The 24,349-nt window shown below is 41.2% G+C and overlaps 2 protein-coding genes across 6 annotated transcripts in view; both read left to right on the top strand.

The window, feature by feature from the left end:
• The window catches only part of LOC120957747 (uncharacterized), a 457,854-nt gene that overhangs the window by 117,381 nt on the left and 316,124 nt on the right, over positions 1–24,349 (top strand). The window lies entirely within an intron of this gene.
• The window catches only part of LOC120957032 (neural cell adhesion molecule 1-like), a 200,624-nt gene that overhangs the window by 105,902 nt on the left and 70,373 nt on the right, over positions 1–24,349 (top strand). For all 5 annotated transcript variants that reach the window (XM_049608386.1, XM_040378954.2, XM_040378953.2 and 2 more), the window contains exon 4: positions 11,399–11,528. In XM_049608386.1, coding sequence (XP_049464343.1) covers positions 11,399–11,528 — 130 coding nt within the window. The remainder of the gene's footprint in view (positions 1–11,398; positions 11,529–24,349) is intronic.

Raw genomic sequence — 24,349 nt, forward strand, 5'->3', positions numbered from 1 at the left:
AATCACGATTGTCAGTGAGAATAATGGTTTCCGTTTCATTTCAATGGTGCTCACTCATTTTGGTAACGTGTTTGTGTGTGTGTCTGCAGTAGTATGAGGGAGGTCCTGTTATTCAGTGTGCCCCAGAACGGGTAGGCACAGAAAAAGGGTTCCACACATAATCTTTTCGGCTATAGTTTGGCTATTGTTCTGGCCTGGGCTAGCAATGAATGAGAAGGAAAATGCTAACCAAAAAGGAATTTAGTACACAAACATGCCACTACGCAGAAGCAGTGGCATAGAGTGATTGCACTATGTGGTTTGTATAAAGGTCGTAAAAAGTAAATGTTATTTGTTTGATAATATTCCCGAACGATGCTCCTAAAATGTGAGCTAAAGCTTTACATTCGACGGCAAAATGACGACAGTTGTTATGCAGGCCTAAAGCAACATAAAAGGCAAGTATCTAGTACGTACAGTATCGCAAATTTTGTGAACGTGGAGATAGAGCGTAAATGAGCTATTCTTGTGTATGACAAGTAGGATATCGTTATCAAAAATGGCTCAATAGATGTGTGAAACATCTGAAAACTGGATTGATCAGCTCTAATTAACTTACTTTATCTATTTCGAGCACACTCATTGAATTGCAAAATTTCCATGTAAATTCATCTGCAATTCCAATCATCAGATAAGACGGCAGCGATAGATTATAGCAGCACTTTTTCGTGGTACGATTATTGTCCAACTTTAAATGCAATTTCGCCTGTCAAAACCATTACCCCATCGACCGTATGTTCTTAAATCAATGAAAAATCATTCACACTGTCAGCTTCAGTCAGCGATGGATGGATTGAATGCTGCACGGAAGCGTACGTAACTGTCCACACGCCGGGGTCCGGCGAGCTAATACAGAGCAACCTGATGACATCTGTGTGACATTGCCTTCATTCATCATTGCAGATCTTGGTGGAATCAAATCACAGCATAATCAGATTGCAGAATAACATTCTCCACAGCCCCGACCGGCCCGGCATGCAATGGACGGTTGAGTACCAACGTTCCAAGAGCTTCTTATCGAAATGCCCTGTCGACGTGGCTTTCGATGCACATAAACTCATCAACCACTCATCACATACTAATTGATCTTTTGATCTCGCCGCCAGCGTTAGGCGGTACGGCTAGTCCTTACCCCAACATCCTTGTGAAACGAGTGGCATCCAGCTTAAAGCGAGCAAAATTAGAAGTGAGCAAAAGTAGACCGCTGCGCCCGGACTGTTAGCGCGCCTTCAATCAAGTAGCATCTGTGTGCCACTAATCAGTTTGCAAAGCATTGCTCGTTTAACGGGATCTTCTGGCGATGGTAGTGGGTGGTTGTTATCACTCTTGATTGGCAGGTGTTTTGCTACCGCATTCACAACTTTCGCAAAATACAATTAGCGATAAATCCGAGCACATCGGAGTTTAGTTGCATTTGATATTGAGCTCTGAAGATCGTTGGCTAGCTGTCAACGTACTTCAGCAATTCACCGGCAAGCATCTTCGCCAAAGTGGGAAAGGTGCTTGTGAGAGTTAATTTCATGCTGCTACGAAATGTCGTCACTTCTCAATCTCGCTTTAACCTTTTGCCTCTGATACTAGTCTCGCGATCTGTTGATACCGGCAATGTCACTAGCTACAGAAATAATTAAGTTAATCTGATCTCATTGCCTATGTAATTCCTCATTTCCTCAAATTCGTCTTGTAGCTTGGTCAATGCGTTTTTGTATTTTTTTCAGTGACACTGGACCTGTTGCATGAATTGGGGTGTTTAGTTTATGGCACAGTTTTTTTTTCATAGTTAGTAACTTATTAGAGCTTTCCTAGCTATACGGCTGCAAGCAAATAATTATGAAGCTAATACAAATTTTAAAGGAATAATAGATAATCGATGGAAGTGTGTTGAAAAAGGTTGTTCTTTTAAATTGATTTGATAAGTAATTGAAATGATACAAAATCACATCTGTATAGTATGCCCGACATGTCAGTGATCACACCTTCAGTTTAAGTACCGTCTTAAAATATTGCCGTCTCGTTCAAACAACCTTGATGTAAAATTTCATACATAAAACCAATCTTCATTGAAGATTCGGAAGGAAAGCACGTGTTTTAAGACTTATGGAATTTACAATTTATTTATTTTTTAAACAGAGCTTGTGATTGATTTCTTTTTGGTTCCTTTGAGTTGATTTGGTTTTAGTTGTATAACTGAACTATCATCTTCCTAGCTTTGAACGGTACAACTATTTATAGCTATCATACCACTGTTCTTAGTACTTCATTACATTTCATGAACATACAATACCCTTTAGCATTGGCATGCTCGGGCCCCAATGCAAATCGATCGATCCTGCTTTAAGGCGGATGTATGCTCCGACACATAATAAATTCATAAAACGTTGAGGAAATTACGTTTAATTTTACCTTGTCATGGTATCGCTTCATTTGAGCGTCTATAAATCTAACAAAAGGGCACCCGAGAGAATAGGATCGCTTGGTAGCCTGCCATCAAATAGGAAGTGTGCGCCAACCGGAAGCAACAAACGGCAGTCGCAGCATTTTGGCATTTCTTCCAGCACGATCATGAGCGCCGAACCGCGCGGGGCAGCTGCGAACTTCACATCGCTCTGGCTCGCTCGCTTCTCGCAAAGATGTGAACCATCCAACAGGGCAATAAAGCCTCCGCCTTTTGCTTGTGGTGAGGCGTTTCCCCAGCCAAAGGTAGTCGCATCCTACCCACGGTTGGCCCAGCATCAACGACGCGTCTATCGCGGTAATAAAACCGCCCCCTAACCCGAGCACATCAGCCCCGGAGCCCGGAAGCGGATCAATAATAATGGCACGGCTTCTAGCGAAGGCTTCGACGATGGACGACGAGGCACTGCGGGTGGGCCCGACCTGGCCGATGGAATCAAGCAGGTTCGGGTCGATTAAGCTACGCGGTGCAACCATTCGTAACGACACTGATATCGGCGTGATGAATGGCGTGTAAAAGGATTAATTTCTGCAAGGCCAGCAGTTGTGCGCTGGCAGGAAACACACAAACACACACATACAACACTCACTGCAGAGTGAAGATATTCCCCGGCACGCTGGGTGAGCAGAGAGCAGTGGTAGAGCACAGTGCTGCTAAATCGGTCGATCACTGAATAGATGAACGGTCGGGTGAACGAGCTGGTTGGATGGATGGATAGATGGATGGATGGTTGATGAAATTTTGCTGAGATGAAGACGATTTTGAATTTGGTGGCGTTGCGATAAATTATTGTGCACCTTGGTGCACAATGATTCCCTAACAGGAACTGTAATGTAAAAGCACTGAATTTCGGTAACAGCTATTTGCAAAATTAAATGCATCATACTACAAATTCTTTTACCACAAACAAATGAAAACAGATGTGTGTACATACAGCAAATGAAAACAAATGTGTGTAACTAAACACTGATGGATGCAAATTCCAAAAAAAATCCTTTGTTTTATTCCATTTCCTTTAAAGCAGTACCGGTGCCTGCACGTAGAATTATTCAACGCAAAACCAACCACATGACGAATGAAGCAGAACTTCCAAGTGCAAATTCATGCCGTTGCTATCTACAATCGATGCTGACGCGTCTTCCGTGAACAATCCTAATGGTACCGAAACTATCCGTCGTCACACACAGAGGTCATGGATGTGTGGCATCACCAGTTGTGTGCTGTGCACGTTTTCGTCCTTTGGCAAAAGTATGCATGAAGAGTAGCGTGCGAATGGTATCATAAAAAAAACTAAAAACGCGCCATTCAAAGCTTTTCGAATGACAAACACGCTCTCGTTCAGTGTAGCCATCAGATCCATGCAGAACGATCGAAACCACTAACGGATGCTTAGTGGTGTCGTTTGTTGGATGTTTTTGTTTGTTGTTGTTGCTGGTATAGATGAAAATTTTCCAGAGTTATTTTGGAAAAAATAGGAAATCCCTTTCGAAATCCTTGATGAGTGGAATGGCAAATAAAAGTAAGGAAAAAAGAAGGGAGTAAAAAAAGCAACAATATGAAATAAGAGATCGATATTCAAATACTTATGGTGAGATAAACTTATATTTCTGAGATATGTTAACCTACTACAACGATATTATGTAACCCTCTAAATCTACACAACTGTAGGACATTTAGGGTATACAATAACATGTGGGCAAAGTTTTGAGACACCATTTCCAGTCAACACTTAACTTACTTAACTTGTTTTAATTCTTTCAGGGTTTTTTATTTATTTATAAATAATGTAATTTTAATTGAAGAGCTAAATTAAGCATTACTTAATTATACAGGAATCTACACAAAAATATGTTCCAGTAACTGGTACCACAATAAAGTGAAAAGTACATTCATACCTAGAAGCAGGTTTATTACAATATAGTAAATAATATATCGCGCGGTCTCGTGGTACTGTCGTCAACTCATGTCCGTCATGGGTTCAAGCCTAGAATAGACCGTCCCCCCGTAGCAAGGATTGACTATCCGAGTGCGTGGTAATTAATTACACCAAATAGAAGAAATAATATGTACCATTAAAATCTAGAATTTAACCTAGTTAATAGTATATAATAGCTAGGTAATTAAAAGTTAATAAAAGGGAGGCAGCCCATAATAGGGAAATTAAAAATAATTAAAAAAATCTTTCTCAACTTGAACACTCCCAAAATTCACCCTGCTTTGAAAGTTTCTTTTCCTCGAAGGGTAAACTTTAACATCAACCTTCAGTGAACTAATAATGCCAAATTTTTTGTAGCTCTAATCAACCTTCAAAATTCTACCACAATCCCGAACCTACAATTTTGCGTAGAAATGTGTTGCGGAGCGCAAATTTTCATGCCTAATTTGTTTTCCATCCAACGGGGCAGGCAAACCCGCCCAGCAACCATTCAATACATTGCTCAATCACAACATTGCTTTCGAGAAATCGGTCCTGCCCAATAGAGATTTCAAGCATAATAAACTTAAGATATGAAAATCGAAAAGGGCCGGTACGAGAATAATATTCTCAAAATTTACTCCACCCTTCCCGTATTGATTGCCCATCCGCTTAACCTGTTTGATGTTGGGATGGATGAAAGTCCCGTGTCGGAAGGACGATGGAAAATAATCCATACTTCACGATTGCAACTAGCTTGATATTGCAGGGGTTTCCAATCTACTTCAAAGATGATACTGAAGATTTCAACCACGTTAAACGAATGCTGAAGCTTTAAGGGTGATTTTCAGTTTAGAAATCCAAAAACCAGTTTTGAAACAATGAGTTTTGTATTCAAAATTTTGTAAAGTTATGACAGTCCGCTACGGAGCTGTAAAACCGTATACCAAAATCAAAATATAGTGTTACGCTTTTTAAAACAAAACTTTTTTGTTTTGAATGGCATTTTATAATATGAACTCATCTGTGCAGCTTTCAGATTACGTTTAACGTACTTTAAATCTTCACTTCCAACATTCAAGTGACTTGGAAAACCCTGTCTATCCATCCATCACAACCCATTGCACTAGAAAAAGGGAATCCTACTTGGGTACGAACCTTAAGCCAACCCCAACCTGCCTAACGTTGGCTTAAATGTAAGGGATTCGAGCAATTGGTGAAAGGATATGCCTACAGGCGTACTCTAAATCCTTCGCGAAATGCTTGTTTACGAAACGAACTGCCACGTGTGCTGTACAGACCCATTCTTTCTACGCTCAACACGCTGCTGGCAGAGAACTGTTGCCTGTACTTGTCGATGTTTCTATGGTGAGCACTGGCACTGGAGTGATTTGCAATCGAAGGTTCGAACGCGGAACAGATGCTGCTTTCTCCGGTGTTGATGAAAACTGCCAACCCTAGATTGGGCGTAGGATTATGAATTTACCACGAGGTAGTTTTCCCACATCCCTTTTCTGTAGCATTTGCCCACATTTTCCCAAACCGTCGTCAACGTTACGGTATCGTTCCAAAAAAATCGACTTTCAAAAATTATGCTCACCCGCGGAGTGAAGCAGTTCTGAGTGGGTAGAACTAATAATCATAAATTTCTTGGAACCGTTTCACTCCACATGCTGCTATTCATATTTGAAAGTTTTTGTACCACTTTGTTTCTCGGGTTCATTTTACCCTATTTCCATTTTCTCTTTAAATATTCTAGGTACGCTTTAAGCAGATATAGATATAGGCTTTCTAGTTTTTGTCAATGCGGAAATAGCATTTTTTCTGCTACACTAACAATGCACATCGTATACAGTCGTTGCCACCTAATTTTGACGCTAAGGCATCAATTTTTGACAGTGCACATCATTTTTTGACTCGAACGCACCTATTTTTGTCTGTAAGTCTTCAATTTTAGACTCTTGTAGGAATTATGATAATTTTTAATCGTATTTGAATAGATTTTTGACAATTTAAATCTTAAATCACGTTAACAATACAAAAACCGTTTAAATTGATTGTTTTTTGAGAAAAATAATGAAATTTTGTAAATTTTAAAGCCATTTTTATACCTAAAAACATGATTTTTTCGCTCCATTAAAACATTCAAAATTGGCATAAAAATTGTTACATTTCTACTTCTATCAATGAAGTTATTTACTGCTAACAAACGATACTAAGCGATTGATTCACAGACAAAAATTGATGCGCACTGTCAAAAACTAATACCATTGAGACAAAACAGGTAAGATAGAGTCAAAATTTAGCGGCAACGACTGTAAATAACGTTGTTCAATTTCCAAATAAACAGTAAATATTTATCATTTTTTATATACTGTATCAGATGAAACAAAGTAACAAACAAATTTTATGTACACATCGAGAATGTTACATAGAAATAAACCCATTCTAAACAGAATGCTAATTGCGAAAAGCTCGGAAAAGAAAACAGCATCGCAAAAAGTCCTCTAAATAACATGGCTACGATATACAAGAGCCTCTCAAATCGCACTGCAAATGAAACAGAGAAACCCAAAAGGGATGAAAACAGACAACAAAAGAAATCCAAAACCCGACGCCAACAAATAAAACCACCACGAAACAACTGTCACTGATAACAGTAACAAAAAAGAAAGAAAGGTGAATTCAGCGTGACAATGCCAAAGGCAGGTATAAATGATAGCGTAAGAAGGTGGTGTAGCAAACGCAACACAGCCTGCATTCAGTACAGGTGGGTGTGAATGGTAATAAAACAACGCAACAAAAGCATCTTACACATTGTTTTGCTCTTTTTACGGTGTGACGGTATAGATAGCGTTTCCTGAACTCTTCCTTTAACCGGGCGCGCTGCTCCGTGTTGCTAACCTTCTTTTGTTGTATATGGACAGGCATAACGTAGAAAATGTTAAAAGTAGCATTTACAAAAATGATGTCTCACTGTGCGCAGTGCAATACAATTACACACGCGTACACCCGGTCATATGTTGCAAAATAAATTCCGCGCTCCATGGTAGTGCAAACCTTCCAGCGTGCGACGATGGAGACGCATGGTTGCTTGTGTATGTTACTGTGCGAAGCTGATATGATAACTTTTCCCACTACGCTTTGGTGCAGACTTTTGCAGCATTGCTGTTACAGAGACGTATTGCATTTTGTAAGAGATTGTTAATTACGTTTTCCTGCCAGGCGAGCTGTGTCTTGCGTAAATGTGTCCCAGGAGTTAAAGGTCAAAGACATTCAGCGTGGCTGGGAAAAGATGTTCTCCAGCGCTCAGAAACAAGCCGTGTACATACTGCCATGTGTTTACCGGCTGTTGCAAACTTACATGATATTTTGCAGCAGCTACCTAAAGCAGGCGTGCAGAGTGGTGTAAAGTACACATTCTGCATGTCAATGTACGATGCATACATGAGTAACAGTGCGCACAAAGTTTATTGCTTGACTGTGTATTCTTCTAGCTGCGGGAGGTTTAGTTTCTTTGAGAAATCTCTAAGATAGCATTTGCTACACATATTTTATCATACCACCTTTTTAAAGAACATTTTTATATTATCAACAATATTTCACCTTCAACTTCATGTTTCAATAACGAATGATATTTCGTATCTTTTTCCGTGTATTACACAAATCATTTGTTTGATCACTGTTTTTTTTAATTTTCCCTTTTTAAAAATTGTGTGTGTAATTCGTGCGAATTTCAAGACAAAATCAAAAGCATTTGTCTTCCTTGAAAACAAATTACAACAACTTTGCCGAAGCATTCTTACTTTATTTATGTTTGGTTTTCCTTTGTTTCAGAAAACAAACCGTTCTGTTCTGTTCTGTTTTTACTCATTGTTCATTTCCATTTTCGTCTTTCTGCAATTCAAATTAGGTCACGTGTAACAGCTCTTGCACTAAGCCCAATTCATCGTAATTGAGTTATTTTTACGCACAAATTAAGAAATCCCTTAACGCAGCTGTCCCTCCCGCAACGCCTTGCTCTAAATCAGAATCTCTAGAAATTTGCCTAGCTTAGCGGGTAAACTTTTCCTGCCACGCGGAATGGAAGTCCGGCACAGCAGTCCAGAACAGGAAAAGAAGAAAACAAGGTGAGCAGGGCGGGGCAAAAACAAACAAAACCTAGCAAGCAAGCAAGTTGCTATTGCATTGGACGGTGCTGGAGATAATCCGCTCAGCTTAGCGCTAACGTTAGGCGAAAAATATTCGTCCCACATTCGCACCCCCAAGCGAAAAAGATAGTACAACACTCATCCTAACGCACAAGCGACCAGACAGATACGCTGGGAAGACCCTCGATGCAAATTGTTAAACCCAACGACGTCCTGAAATGTTTGTCTGTAATTCCCACCATTTAGTGCGAAGGCAAACGGGAAGCTTTACGCTAGTGTCGCTGAGGCGTAAGATGCTCGCCAGTAGAATTATATGCATATTAATTGGTAAAGTTTGACAAGCGTGAAACGGACCGGAACGACCGTCTACGCGGATGCTATCTCGATAATCACGGTTTTCCGTTCGTGCTAACGTGGCAGTTTCTTTTGTATAGCGGAGTGGATCTCGTGAAAGATTGGCTTCTTATTTCTATGGGAATGGTTTTTTTTTTAAATTGCGGGAATTAATCTCAATCATCACTTTAAAATAAGTAAGTTTTTTTTATATGTTGGAATTTTTACGGTGCCATAACCAAAACAAAGCATAGTAGTATATTGTGTGTAATATAAAAATACTCTAGAATTAGTTTCTCATTAACAACACGTATCTGTGTTTTTTTTTATTTTGAACCTAACGAGGTACGCCCTAGCGATTTTCACCTGTCGCTAGAGTTTCGTAAGTTGTTTGCCTTGTCTGTGGCTTCTTGACAAGCTAAATCCTTGCCGGTGAGTGCAGCACAATCACACATTTCCCTCACGCCTGCAAGCAACGAATTAATTCTCCCATCAGTCCGTCCAAGCACGAGCTCAGACCCGTCGGTGACGAATCGACTGTGGCTTCCACAAATTAATACCTTCAAACAAGCAGTCAACCAGCCAAACCAGTCTCCCTCTCAAAACCCGAGGCTCGCGACCCTTCGGGAAGAAGGCACACTGAGGTCGGCTGTTTAGCTCGCATTTTGTTTAATGAAATACGTAATCTGATGACTCTGTTTCACTTGGCAGCACCAGCTCCGGCTACTCACCACGGTAGGAATGTTTTGCGGTCTGGAAGGTAAAATGCCTCTCTGCAGCCGAGTGGTAGATTTGCTGAGTAATGCGCCACAGTTTCCAGCAAACGCCACCGGGACGCTAACCAAGCGTAAAAGTAGCCCCTGTTTCCTCTGACCGAGACGTCGAGTTCGGGAGCTGGGACGGAGGACCACAGGACTACATGCCCGTGACGTACGTTCCGTTGCAGCAGCAGCAACACAGCCGTACAACCGTGGCATATGTGACCAAACAGCAAGAGACCGTGAGAGTAGATTAGGGAATCGTTTCACTTTCTGTTGTCCGTTACCGTTGATGTACACATTATAAGTACTTGCTGCTTGCTGCCTCTATCTATGATCTAATCTAACGGATAACAGCGCAAGGTGAACGTTGCAGCACAATGTCTAAAGGCCGCTGTAAGATTGACCATTTTCCGGTTTCTGTTTGTAGTGTTTCCTGCTACCTTTTACTGCTATCCAATTGCTTCTCAGCATAGTGAAAGAGGGCACTGTTTTGCCATTTTGTTGTACATACGTCTGAGGCCGACAAGGCGTCTGAGTTCAAAGAGAATTGGGTAATATCTATTTTTATATTTTATTCATAATTGCATTCGTAACAACGTTCATTCGTGAACATGCACTTAGGGATGGTTGAAAATTCTAGTAAACAGCTAGGGTAAATATTAATCTAATAACCATTTCCTTTTCCATACAGATGTACAGAAGCTATAATTGTAAGCTAGAGGAAAATCTCTTATCTTTAAGATCACTTCCATCAAAGCAACAGCCTTAAGCGGATCATACATTTAATATGTATTTTTAGCTGATTGAGTGTTAAGCAAACCTTCACTCACAATGGCATACCCGCACGCACATTCACGTTCTTCATTACTGCTGCCTTCTGTCAACAAACCTTACAAGCAATCGACCATCGACGGATTGTTGAACTATAAATACTGCTTTCTGCTCCATCCTTCTAATCCGCACGGTCCGATAACGATGACCGATCATATATCAACAGATAATTCCTTCAGCCTTTGCAACGATTTCCATTCACATCTCTATTTGTCAACGAAATGGTGGCACAGAAGAGGGGGACAAGCAAGGAATCTTCAGCTCTGGGATCATACACACATACACACACAAAAACCAACCCGTATGCTCGCACGGACGATTCAGGGTATAAAATGGCTTAGCCTTGGGAAAACGGGAAAGGAATTTTCAACCAACCGTTCGTGCGTTCAGCCGCTCCATCCATCATTAGAATGCGCCATTGCTGGGGCGTTAAGTCCGTTTCGTGAAGGCCGTGTAAGTTTATTCATCAACCGCTTCGTTCCCTTTTCCCCTGCCCGCCTGTGTTCTGTGTGCGAATATAAACTGCTTCGGGGTCATTTTGATGTAGCATATCTGTAGGCTTTGGTTGACTGGCAGGAACATATGAATCTCCATTAATCATACACTTAATCTTTGTTGCTGAAGAAACCGTCAATCCGTTCTCACTGTGGATGGTCCGTAGGTGTTTCTGTGTGGCTGTTTACGTCAAGGCAAGGTGACACAAGAATATTTGCTGAAGTGTCAAGCCTTTTTGATGATTGTGCTGACAGCTCCACACTATTTGACCAAAAGTTTACACGCGTAGCTGAATATTAGTTCACTTTCAAGGATGCTTATGATTATTTGCATTTTTTTGTAGAATCATAAGGAAATTAAATTATTTCAGATCTCAAATTGACATATTCACATATGATTCTTTAATTTCTTCTTACAGTAAAATCCTCCGAAATACAGGCTGTAGAAGGTCGCAAGATCTCTCTGCCCTGTCCTTTATCAGCACCGTCCAGGGATAAGGTGTACATGGTTCTGTGGTTTAAGGACGACGCTGGAATTCCTTTGTACAGGTAAGTTATTTTTACGTTAAAATTACGATAGTTTCTGCTAAATCGAATGAATAACATAAGCAAGTATTGTAGAGATGTAGAAAAATGCTTTGGTTACATACAATTTCAAACACAATCTGAAATATCGCAATCATTAACAAGATTGTTATGTTGCAAAACATGCTAATGTACGGTTCAATTACTTTGCAAATGAATTATACATTCATCCAAATAAAACATGTTATTCAAATCAACCTGCAACCAATGTGTCTGCAGCATATCTGGATGGAGCTGTTTCATGATTACAATTCATCAAAAACCAATCGTGCCGAAAACGTTCCTCAATTGTAGGTCCCAAAACACCTATTTCCGAAACGTACTTTCAATAAATTGCTTTACCGTGTGCCGGGTTTTCATTTCAAACGAAATTTCATGCAACGAAACTAAACACGCAGCTCTTTAAATGGTGTTGGGAGATGTGGGTATTTGTTTCTGTACTGTGTTGCAAATCAAACACTATTGCAGCAGCTACCAAGCAAGGCCACTACCGGTGGCAAAGCTCCCCATTTTCTTTTTCCAATCGTACGTGTTACGGTTTATCGCATTTGCCAACGTTTTTCGTATTTCAACGATTTCACACTCCACCTTTGATAGTGTTTTCATGATAAACTATTTAATTACCCTACGCTTTTGTTTTTCGGGTGACTTGACACGCACAGCGACTAACCTACGGTCCCCAAACCGTGTTAGAGGTCAGCCGGATTACTAGGTGTAACGGCGGAGCACATAATTTATGACATGCCCTTTTGATGGAAGCCTCCCATTTCATGGGCAAGTTGAATAGACGAAAAAAAATAAACAACGCTCTGGTCAACTGAAAGGCCATAACTGTTTTGTTCGTTCCTATATTAGCAGTGCGTCACGAAACGAAGAACAAAAAAAGGCTCTACCACACAAACATTTATTTTACTAATCGCATTGAAACTAAACAATCAATACACGGATGGTTGGCGTGACGGAGAGTTGAAGTCTAGCGTGCTAATTGAGCTGGTTTGATGGTTTGAAATAAGACACTCCATCCTGTTGAATCTATTTATTTTATATTTTTTTTACACTTGCTGTGTCTGCATTCAGCTGAATTGAATTGAAAGCCTATACTGTACGATGTTAAAACAGTGTGAAAGCTTACACTTAACGCCTGCTAACACGTCACAAACGCACGCACCTCGCGTAACACAATATGTTCTGCTCGCAATGCTCCAGAGAGCAGAAGACATTTTATTTCGGCGAAAACTTCACTTCGTAAGATGAGCTTTCAAATGATGTCATTTTGTTCAGCCTGTTGTTACCTTCAGCTGTTGCTTCGCTGCATCTTCCGACCACGAAAATGAAGTGCTTACCTTCGCTTCGTGCAAAGTGGATTGTTTCCCGGGCCGGTTGTCTCAATGCGGCCCAAATACTTACGGTACATTTATTTCAATTTTTCTCACCGCCAAACACTGCCTAGATATGGTGTGCCCCTTTTCCCTCGGCCTGCTGGGCTGGTACAGAACACCAGCCCAGCCAATCGGCACACGTTACGCGACATAATTCAACCATTACCCTAAAGGGATTATTTGAAACGTGCCCATCGAGAGTAGCCTTTTTGCCTGGCTGCTGGAATTGGGCTGGGTGGGAACATATGAAGTTGACATCGCTTGGAGCCTGCCATCCCAAAGGGACGGTGCGCACGTATGTGTGTGCGTTTGGATCTTTGGGCAATGTTAAACCGTTCTTGACACGTTCGCCACATTTGTCGTGTTATTTGGCTCCTTATTTTGGAATAAATATTTGAAACGATCAAACTTTGCACCATTAGTGGGAATAGCGAATCGATTGGTGTAATTTATTGTACGTTTACCCCATGCCTCACAGCAGTCTTTGCTTTGTGGATATCAATTGTTTTAGAGGCTTTTGTGTTCGTAATCTTACTCTCATGAATCGTGGATGACGTTATTGGGTATGTGGGCAATTGCTAAAGTATTTATCATCCAAAAAATCGTAAAAAAAGTTCAAACTGACAAATTTGACAAGTTACAGCCTTTCAAATATTTGAATAACTCTTGGTTATGCAATGATGAAAAATTGCTGATCAAAAACTATGATTCAACCCGTACACAACATCAACTGTATTGACGACAAAAAAGGGAATTGACCATCCTATTGCGACGATTGCTTTGTATGTGTCGTACTTCCGGTTTGTACGGAACGTTTCTTCTAGATAATGGGCAATATATCCAAAGCATACGCCTGTTCTAGACGTCAATCCTCTTCAACTGGCAACAGGTTGCTTGTTATCGATTTATGTATCCTGTCAAGTGGCGACGGACACAAAAAAGCCCTCACACACACAAACACACATCTCATCAACTTCATTACATACACTTATCACTCGTGTCCGTTTGCAAGACAATGCTACCAGCATCATCATCATCATCATCTGCTATGGTAGCTCTAGAATCGTTTGCTTCACGATTACCATGGTCGGAAGCTATTCAGTCACAATGAAGTGCTTTGGTTCTAATCTGGTTTCGAAGCCCAGATGGTAGAGAAAAAAAAACATCTTCCGGTGAGTAGTGCTTGTTTTTGTCCACTTATTGTGTGCTTCATTTTCCTATGAATGATGTATAATTGGATCCTAACTTGTCATTTCGAGTATGATTTATACCAGCCTGTTCAATACACCTTGCACGTTATGTACATCAGCTATATATCCGCTTTAGTTCCGCATCAAGCAGATTTAAAATCTTGCTCGGTCGCGTTTCGATGGTACAGCTGTGGTGAAAACTCTAATTGCTATTTAGTAGCAATTTGAACCCATAGCATGGTGAGCAATTTTCGTTGATTCATTCCACAGCAATTAGCGTCAACGACGCTGGTGCGCGCCCGTCGTTGTTTCATGTTCCGGTTTCGCGTGAATTTACGCGATCGCTTAATGTGCCAAGCAAATCATCGTGATGATGTGATGAAAATTTCATACGACAAAAAATTAAGTTTTCAAACACAGCTGGAACGTTCTTTAACAGCATGTGTATATTTATGTGGATGAATTGTATTGAAAAATACGCATGAATCATGTTTTAGAGAACATGGTACATATGATCTGAAATTTTGAACTTTACTTTTGGAGCCACACAATCCCACTGTGCACAATGTTAAATTCAATCACGTGGGTTCTGTTATTGTGGTTTGCACGATAATTACCACAACCGCGTGAAAGTGTTTCTTTTCAGCAACCCTCGAAAAAAAAAACAAACCTCAACCGAGTGGACCATTACTCTCATTAATTGAGCACTCCACTTCCAAGGCTCATTACTTATGACACTGCAATTATTTCACTTAACGCCTCCCGCACCGGGCAACAGGCAGGCTTCCTGGAAACTGGAGCTGGTGCTAAACTTCGCTTACGCTGAGGTGAAATGAGTGTAAAGCAAAGTGCGACAATAAGGACTTCACCCCGTTTCAGCAACAGGAAAATAATAATTATATTCAATTAAACCCCAAGAACCGCACTGGCCGCCCGGCTGAAGGTGATGAAAGTTGTTCACCTTAATGAGTTAAAGTGGATAATGTTTTTTGAAACGGAAATCCAGTGAGCCCAAAACACTATGCATTGGGTATTTTTAGCTGCAATATCTGGATTGTGGAAAGCCTTAAAATGAATGCAACAGTAAAATTTTGTAATCAATTGGATTTCAGGAAAAATATAAAGCTTTTTCGGGCAAAACTGTTATATGACATTGATTAAGGTTTGCAATCATTGACGGCATAAAAAAGTATTTATTTTTTAATATTTCCCCTTGCATCATTCACTGAACCGAGTGTAAACAGTCTTTTGCAGTTTATAGTTCACTGCATCGATGCAAATGCTGTTCTCATTCACCAAGCCTCATCCGCTTACCCTCACTTGTGAATTGTCATCTTCTTCGACAGCAAACGACCATAGTCTCGGAGATGCTTACGCTCGCAACCGGCACTACGGACCGCGCTAACGACGTTTTCTGCGCTCCAATCGGCTGGCTTTTCGCGTCTCGCAACGTTGGATATTCATAAATTCATTGCGGCTTCCTAAATTTTTCAATTTCATTTTCATGATCCCTCCCAATCACTGTCACCGATCTTGGGCAATAAAGCCGTTACGGCTCCAGCCAAGGTGACAACCCGAGTCGAGCTGGTGGGTGGACGAACGGGAACGGGTTGGGATTCGCACCAGCCTTGCCAGCGTATGAAATATGACGGAGCAAAGCACAAGAAATGTTGCGACTGCTTGCTGATGCAGTTCATTCCATTGCCATTTGGACATTGAACGAGCGAACGAATGCTCAAACGATTGGTGGAACTCTTGGCAACCATTGGATTCGCTTCCGCATTGCTTCAAGCTGGCCTTGCAGTATGGCTATAAAAAGTGTCTTTAATGAATATTTTGCATAAATCACATAAAATTCATTCCTTAAGCTGAATATATTGAAAATTGTTTCGTGGTACAGTTAGCAATGCAGAGCAGGTATTGCAAAATAAAATTTTCTGGTAGGTTTTAAGGACTAAAGAAAAAAACCAATTAAATTTGAACTTCTTTTGATGTTTTAGTTGAAATCTCAATTTTTGAAGGCTTAGTTATAGGTGCTAAATTGACACACATCAATGAGATTTCAAAGACATCTAAGAAGGATTATATAGCATGTCCACTTTCCTTTCAATGTGTTGCTGAAATTACTTCCCGCCTGCTTCAAAATACTGAAATTGAATTACAGGATAATGATCATTATAAAACTGAATTCATTCACAAGTTAATTTGTTCGAACCAAGTCCATCAAGAATGATACTAATTCCGATGAATTCAACGCACGCATATAAACTTGTAATTATTGTTAGAAAACGTATGATGCTACAAATCTCTATGTTTTGGAATTGGTAATCAATTTGAAAAAAAAAAGCATACATACAACGAACTTTACAAATTGATGCCAATCTGCACCATATCAGCCAAGTTGAAGCTATGCTCTACCTAAATAACTACCTCCCACAGGGAGTAAAAGCGATCCCTGCCGGACTGTCCTTCAACAGCTAGACAACATCCTAAATCGTTTGCATACTAAAGGTTTGTCTGTAGGACATGATAATACGCTTACGTTTACAATATTTCCCCACATCTCACTTTCGCACTGAAATTGTCCGTCAGTCTGGAAAAGGGTTTTGGATGGCTGGGACACACACACACACATTCATCTAGCATCAGATCAGCATAGGAAAGAGCATCGATCCGACATGCAGCTCCCAACAATACAAATCACCTCCCAACTGCGCTGTGGAACTGATTGGAGCGATTTTCTTTTTTACAACATATACAATTTATTCATAGCTTTTGACCGTTTCTACAATGCATGTTTCCAATTTTGGCCCCACCTGTCACAACTCGCCCCAAGTCACGAATACAAAAAATGGTTCCCGGCACCAACAAAAAAAAGGGTTTCCGAAAATAATCGACCAAACACCGGGTACGCACTTTCCTGCAAAATGTCTCGCATCACTTAACGTTTCGGGTAAGAGCGGTGAATCCCGTACACAGTGCCAACCAAAACGGTCAATAAGTATCCGGTTATCGATCCGTTCCGGGAATGGCGAATGTTGTGGATCCAAACATATTCCACACCCACACACACACAAAAGGGCCACAAGGTAGGAGAGAACAAATAGACGCATTTTCTATTCGACAACCGTGCACCATGTTTATCAATTTTTCTAAAGGACGTCTAACCGAAAAGGTTTTTGCGAGCCGCTGTACAGCACATAATAGACTGTAGCATGTAGAATTTTAAGCTTCTTTACCCTGTCGTGTGTAGTAAATCTTGGCAGTGAGCAGGAGCCGACAAACCAGTCGGGAGAATCGCTTTTCTAAAGTGGGGTCTGCGATACGGGTGCTTTTGATAATGCTTCTCCTTGAAACAAGCGATACCACGTAGTTTGTGATTTTTATTGACTGGAAAGTGTAATCTTTTCTTTTATAGACTTTGCTCTCAGAAAGGTATTTCAACGATTGTACATGATGCTGGGATATTTGTTACCTTTCTGTGTTAGTTATTATATGAGTTATTATGTCAGGACAAACTACTTGCTCTGATTTTAAAGAATAAAAATAAGAACTAATATGAGCGACATTTCGCAACGATTGCCTTAAGAAATGGATGGGAATGAATTACTTTACGGCCATTTACTTGAAAAAATGAAATACCTTCATTGCGTATGTATTCTTTTTAACATTAAAAATGACCTTAACGGATTTCTCTTTTAATAACATAAGTAATTTAAACCAGCAGTTGTTCTTATCAATAGCTATAGTGGGTTATTGCATAATGTGTTTTCATATTTTGATGCAATTTGTCCTACCAACTCGTTTTATGAAAAACTCCTCATGAGAAAAGATGTTTGTTGTTTATTGTTGATGACTTTTTTTTTGCTGTTGTTTTGATTAAAGTTTTTACATTCCTTTTATTATGTTATTTATATTTATATTTGAATAAATAAATGATGATAAATGATGATATATATATATGATATATGATAAATGATGAAAGCAGCTTCTATTTGGCGTAACATCATAGGCTGACAGCCTTTACAGGCATTCAAGACATGAAAAGTCTTGACTTATGAAAAGTACTCGTTATGAAACACTGTACTTGAGGATGAGGATTTTCTTATTTGTGGTTTAAAAAAAAAATTGCTTCATGGATAAAGTCATCTCCTGCTTTATTGCGTTGTTAATATTGTTTTTATATTGTGCAAGCACTGCCATCCTTGCTCACAAGCATAGCCGTCGCCTATTTAACGATAGAGCTGTAACGCTACAGATATTGAGCGGCTTTTCCCCTGGATGTTATATTCTTTACATGGCCAAGTTTCCTTTTCTCCCTTCTTCGGGAACTGATTGCTTCCCCAAGCTCTGCAAAATACACTTCAAACACTTCAAAGCTGTCCTAATTTAAGCTCTCTGGTTTGTTGATGCAATAAACCGTTCAAATGGGGATTAAATTATGTGCTGTGTATGTGTGTGTGAGTAAGCTGAAGTATAGTGTGAATAAATATTTATGCAAAATTGAAGGCGTCCCCTACCCCCTCATAGTCCTTTTTTGTTTCACGAACCACTGTGGGAAGCAAAGCAACCGCCACTTTGGTCTTCTCTCGTTCTGTTTCTCTCTCCCTAGCCCTAATTTGTGTGCACTGTTGTTATCGTTGTTCGCTATGCCTCTTCTCGAAGCATCTCAACAGAAGAAGCACTTTTCGTCATGAAAGCCGACAAAGAAAGCTTTATTCTTCACTTCCCCCTCCATTAAAAGACAGCCATTTTTATCTACGCGAATAAACGGTGAAGGCATTTTGTAGTCTAGGGAACGGGAATTTTCAATACCGTGTCTCCTACCCATGCGGCTCCAGAACTGTAAGTGAGTTTTGTATACTTTTTGTACCTCACCATCTCCTCGGGATGTGTGGAACACATTCAAAAGACTTGGGACTGTAACTCCGCTGTAACTGAAACTCACGACACAAGCCTCGCGAACGTTGCTGTGTAAGCGTGCATACATCATCATGTCTGAAGAGAGAACGTCACATTGCTCCATTAATGTCTTTCGCCTTACCTCCACCGAAGTCCCAAATGAAAGGACTTTTCAGGACGGTTCAGGTCCCACTCCCTTCCAACTTGCTGCCTGCAATACATGCACAATTCGCGACATTCCTTGCCGGCCGATGCGAGAATCAACACAAGCTCTAAGCTGTAGTGCACTACAGAAAGAGAGAGTGTCATTTTCTTCACTTTAAGGACGATATTTTCTTACCCGGCCTGTCCGCCCACGATCGCTCGGGGCTGCCTCCGAACAGGGTGGACGAGAAAAGCTGCTGAAAAGGCTGATGGTTCTTTAAGCGGTTGCTTCAGAACGATGTCGACAAAAGCCCAACCCAAACCCTCGAACCGGTGCATGCAGGTGCCATGTGGTGCGCTGCAAATACCCAGGCAAACCCAAAAAGGAAGCAAAATATGAATGAGCTACCACGTTCTATGAAGATATGATGGGATGTAGCTATCCTTCTTGGGCTGGCAAGAAGATGTCCCTAAACCGCGTCGGCTTGGTCCTGATGACGGTGCAAGAACCCCGTGCTGCTTTCCTTACCAAACAGCCGCACTCCATTCACTCCACTGTCTGTCGATTATCTGCCGAACGGTACGAGCCTGGTATTCCCAACATTCAACCCACCGCCAAAGTGGAAGGTGGCGTGCGAGCGAGCAAGCCTACGTGCCTTGGCTACGTGGGGTCGGGTGACACGCGTGAATGTCAATATTAATGTGAGCAAGTGAGTCAACCACTCAGCCCGAACGGGTATGTGGCAGGGTGTGGCAGGCGGCCCGGGTTGTTAAAGGGAAATGGTAAATTTGCTTTCACCTGGCTATTTTGGTTTGACGACGCTGACAAGAGAAGCCAGACGGGGAGCCCCGGCCCGAAAATAACATTAAAAGATTGGTTTAATGGCATGAAATGAATTTTGAGTTTAATGAATCGCAAACGTGTATCAAAGGTGGGGAGGAAATATGGGGTCGCTTTAACTAAATAAAAGACGCAATTTAGCCACACAACGTTGCTGCGTGAACGGGTTTGAGGATGACATCGTTGGTAATTTCATCAGGGAGTGCAGGCTCTTCTTTACAACAGATGCCGTTGGAAGATAAATTAAAAACATATTACAAGCTGCTTTCACTGCACTGTACAAGCAGTCAAGTGTTGTCAGTACTTTTACATACACTTTTATTGGATACACTTGAAGAAAAACAGGCCTTACAATATCGATAAAATGTGCTTTCTCTGCTTCAAAGCGTAATGCTCTTGAAAATCGTTTGTACATGCCTTAATACCATTTAACGGTGTAGACTTACCACGAGAACATTGTTTGCTTAATGAGAATCTTTAAATGGTACTAAATGATCGAAACACCACCCGAGCCAGAGTATGACAACAGCTAAGCCGCAAACGGTGTCCCTCATCCGACTGATAACAATCATAGCGACGGCGGATCAACACGTTGACACGGCCAGCAATCGATACCGGGTACGATACCGTGGCGCAAATCAGCCAAATAGCTGCGAGCCGAAAAGGGTATTACTCCCCTGGTGCCACTTGCGCTTACAGCGTGAAAAGGGGGAAAAAGCGTCTCTTTAAACCGCAGAGTAGTTGTAATCGGTTGGTTTAACATAACCGATCCGGCTCGCGCTGTTTACGAGTTTTCTTTTGCGTCGCGTGGAAAACCGGATTCACTGCTCCGTTCACCCACCGGCTGACACTCGACCCGAACGTTTCTGCTTTCCACCGCTTTCTAATGGGTTCCTGTGGCAACCCTCCCTATGCCGCTTTTGCTGAGTCAAACTAACTTCTCCATCCGCACCTTTAGACGATGCCTTTTGTCTTCGGTGTCGAACGGTGGAGGCAGTCGGTTCCGCGGGAATGCGTTCGCGACGTCTAGTGCCTGTCAATTTTTGCGTCCCACTTGGGTGCCGCCAATCCTTGCCACCCCGCGCAGCCACACAAAGTCAACGCCATAATCCTTGCGCTGCAGAAGATTATTGTACATTTACATAATTAAAACATAACAAAAGAGGAGAATCCCGTAACCACAAACCGTCTCTGTCGCTGTGGATCGCGATGCCGGCTTCGCCATAGTGTGCAGCACCAATCACCCCGTGAAGTAAGAGGTATTTTGTTTCTGTTTTTTTTTTCAACTTGACATCTTTATGCCGTCTCTGGGAGCCTCTTTAGTTGGAGGGTTTTTCTTTCATTCCGACTGATAATCAAAGCGAAATAATGGAATGATGGTGCAACTAACCACACACTCTCGTGCAGCTTGCGTATAGCGAATGTATTTAATTGTCAAAATTGTTGCGTGAAGTTTGTTAGTGAAGAATAAAGACATTTTTTTTGTATATGAATATAGTTTGTATTTAATTGCATGTGCACGAGGCATTCGTTTAATAGAGAATGCAAGTGAATGCATTCGGGGGGTTTATGTATTTCAAAAGTGGCTCAGGAGTTTGTAGCCAATATATCACCATTGATATTATGTTTTCATCTTCCCATTCAACAATCAGATCAATTAGCGTTTGCTCAAATGTAATGTAAGCTTTACTGAAACTTTTTGAAACTATCGCTCGCGTATGAATTTTCGGTAATCGGTTCAAAAACTAGTGCAAAAAATTTATCGCAACATTAGCTAAATAACGACCACGAAATGAGAAAACATATTAAAAATTAGTGAATGAGTCAGTTATTATAATTATTCACTAATGAAAGCATCAAAGCCGATAATATTGTTAAGTTGTACTATTTTACTATAGAACTTACTATCGTGCTGCGCGGTGAACTAATTAGTTTCAAATAGCAGTCAAACTCAGCACCAAATAGGAAGAAGATAGGCAATTTCTACACGTCTCACACGTGTGTCATACTTTTACATGGAATCGTAGCGTCCTGTATCTGTAGATATTTGGCACAATTTTCAACTGCAGGATTATCTGCCCATACGGTTCCAATGCTGCCATCTGTCAATCTTTAATCCCAATACCTCAAGCTAAATAATCAAATCAATCTTACCTTCCCTCTGTCTTCAGGGTCTAATGCAACTGATCTTAAAGCATGCTCGTTCGATGTCAATCGAATGGTGTGGCTTTAAGGTGTAACACTAAATTTGTAAACTCTTTAAGTAACACTAAATGTGTAATCGATGTGTGCATCGAGCATATGAATATAAATTTTAACGCATTGTTCCGTACTATGCGCTTTGTTTGTCACGAGGAGTAAACCTTAAAAGTCACGTAAATAAGATATTCTCCCTTCTCCCTTACGTAGGGGAAAATTACCGTTAACAAACAATGCATGCCAAACTTTACTTTGTGCTTCTGCTCCCTTAAAAACGATAAGACCGACCAACATAGATAACATGTTTTAACCCATCAAAAATGTTTCATCCATCGAAACAACGCCGCTTGTAACGTCGTCCCATACCAGAGTCATGTTCAAATATCAAGCTAATGTTTTATACCTACAAGCAAAACAAACAAAGAGTTACCCCTTAACCCATACCTGCGGGGACTGTGGGGTTTGCTAAACAATGAATATTCGTGCAGAAGCACAATTAATATTGTTCATCACAAATCCTTATCAGAACGTATTCCATAAGCTGGAGGCGTGTTGCGCTAACGCTAAGAGTAGCGGAAATACCTTGCAAGAATTTTACCCCGGACAAAGAATTGTAAGAAGGTTGCCCTTACAACCATGATTCAACGGAACCGTGAAATGCTTGCCATTATTTTTGTCCTCTGCCTCTCTGGCTGCCATCAAGTCCACTGTTTTTTTGGTATTCACTTACTAGTGTGTGAGTGTGCGCGCCATGAAAAGGCTATGTATAAACTCCCGTGGCGGACTATTTGAACCAAAATCTCGTGGGGGAGAGTAAAACCAGCTTTAAGTTTATCAGAACGATCGGTCCGATTTAAGACACGTTATGCCACTGCTCGAGGTCATTCGAGGGGTTTTCATGTGAGCTTTGATTGCTGCTGTATTGAATGCACGATTTGGCCCACGACTACTGGTCGCGTTTCATTGCTTTCTTTCAGTGATTACAAACGTTCCGGCTGTGTAGCGGGTATTGTGTGCCTTTTGGAGCACATTTCGAGCGCTCGCTTTTTGCTCATTTTCCCCGTAACGAGCTTTCCAATTCACCGTGCGCACAGCGAAACGAGCGCCTGCACGAAGGAATTTTCATCCAAATTGGTTGAAAATTCTAAACATGATGCCGAAGCAAATGTCCGAATGGTAACGGTTATGGGAAATAACTTGTTGCTGTTTTTTTTTCTTCTTTTTTTTTGGTATGTTTGTCCGTTAGTTGGGCTGTTTGGGCAACCAACGTCGTGTGCGCTCGAGATACATTCTTGGCTGTGCTTTTGTGATGCCCATTCAAGGATCTTACAAATTGCGCTTCGTTCATGTTTGATGGTCGAAGAATGTGTGCATCCAAGCGGTCGGTTGGAAATTGAAATAACAATCCTTACCGTGCTCATTTTCAACTCGTGCAATCGTGCTGCCAGAAGGAGCATAGTGAACTGAGAGCAAATTATGAAAGTCATGTGAGCTCAGTACAAGGAATATGATAAAAAATAAATGCTAATTTTGGAACCTAAATTGCTGTAACTTTCAACATTGTGGGATGAGTTTTAGAGAAGTTAGCTCTGAAGCAGCGATTGAATTCCGTTCCAAAAACTCCGTAACCTTACCTACCCGACAAAGTGTCCCATTACGGTGCACACATTCTACCCTGTGCCGCCTGCTGCTTATTAGAACCATCAATCACGGGATCCATGGATGTTGGGTCGAACGACGGGACTCGGCTCGCTTTTTTTATTTTATAAATCTGTAGCACCAGCCTTCTTGTATGTGTCCAGGTTATCTCACACCCGTGCGTTGGGTGAGCGCCCTCTTCATCGCGCTATTTTCCCGTCACTGCCAAACAAAACGAAGCTACAGCACACTGCTTCACTCATCCATCATTCTTTCTTTTCGTTCGACTTGCCGACTTTCGCAATTCAGGCCATCTCAAAACGTAGCACCGACGGGAAACAAATTACCCACTCATCACGGCTCTCGCATGCTCTCGGCACAGCATAAAACGGCCGGGCCATTTTTCGCGTACGCCTTGCACCGTACCCCGTCAGCCGAAATGCGGACGATAAACAAACGCACGCATAACGCTCGAAACCCGGCAAGCGGCAA

The sequence above is a fragment of the Anopheles coluzzii genome, chromosome 3 (genome assembly GCF_943734685.1).
Source record: "Anopheles coluzzii chromosome 3, AcolN3, whole genome shotgun sequence".
In the NCBI taxonomy this organism is placed as follows: domain Eukaryota; kingdom Metazoa; phylum Arthropoda; class Insecta; order Diptera; family Culicidae; genus Anopheles; species Anopheles coluzzii.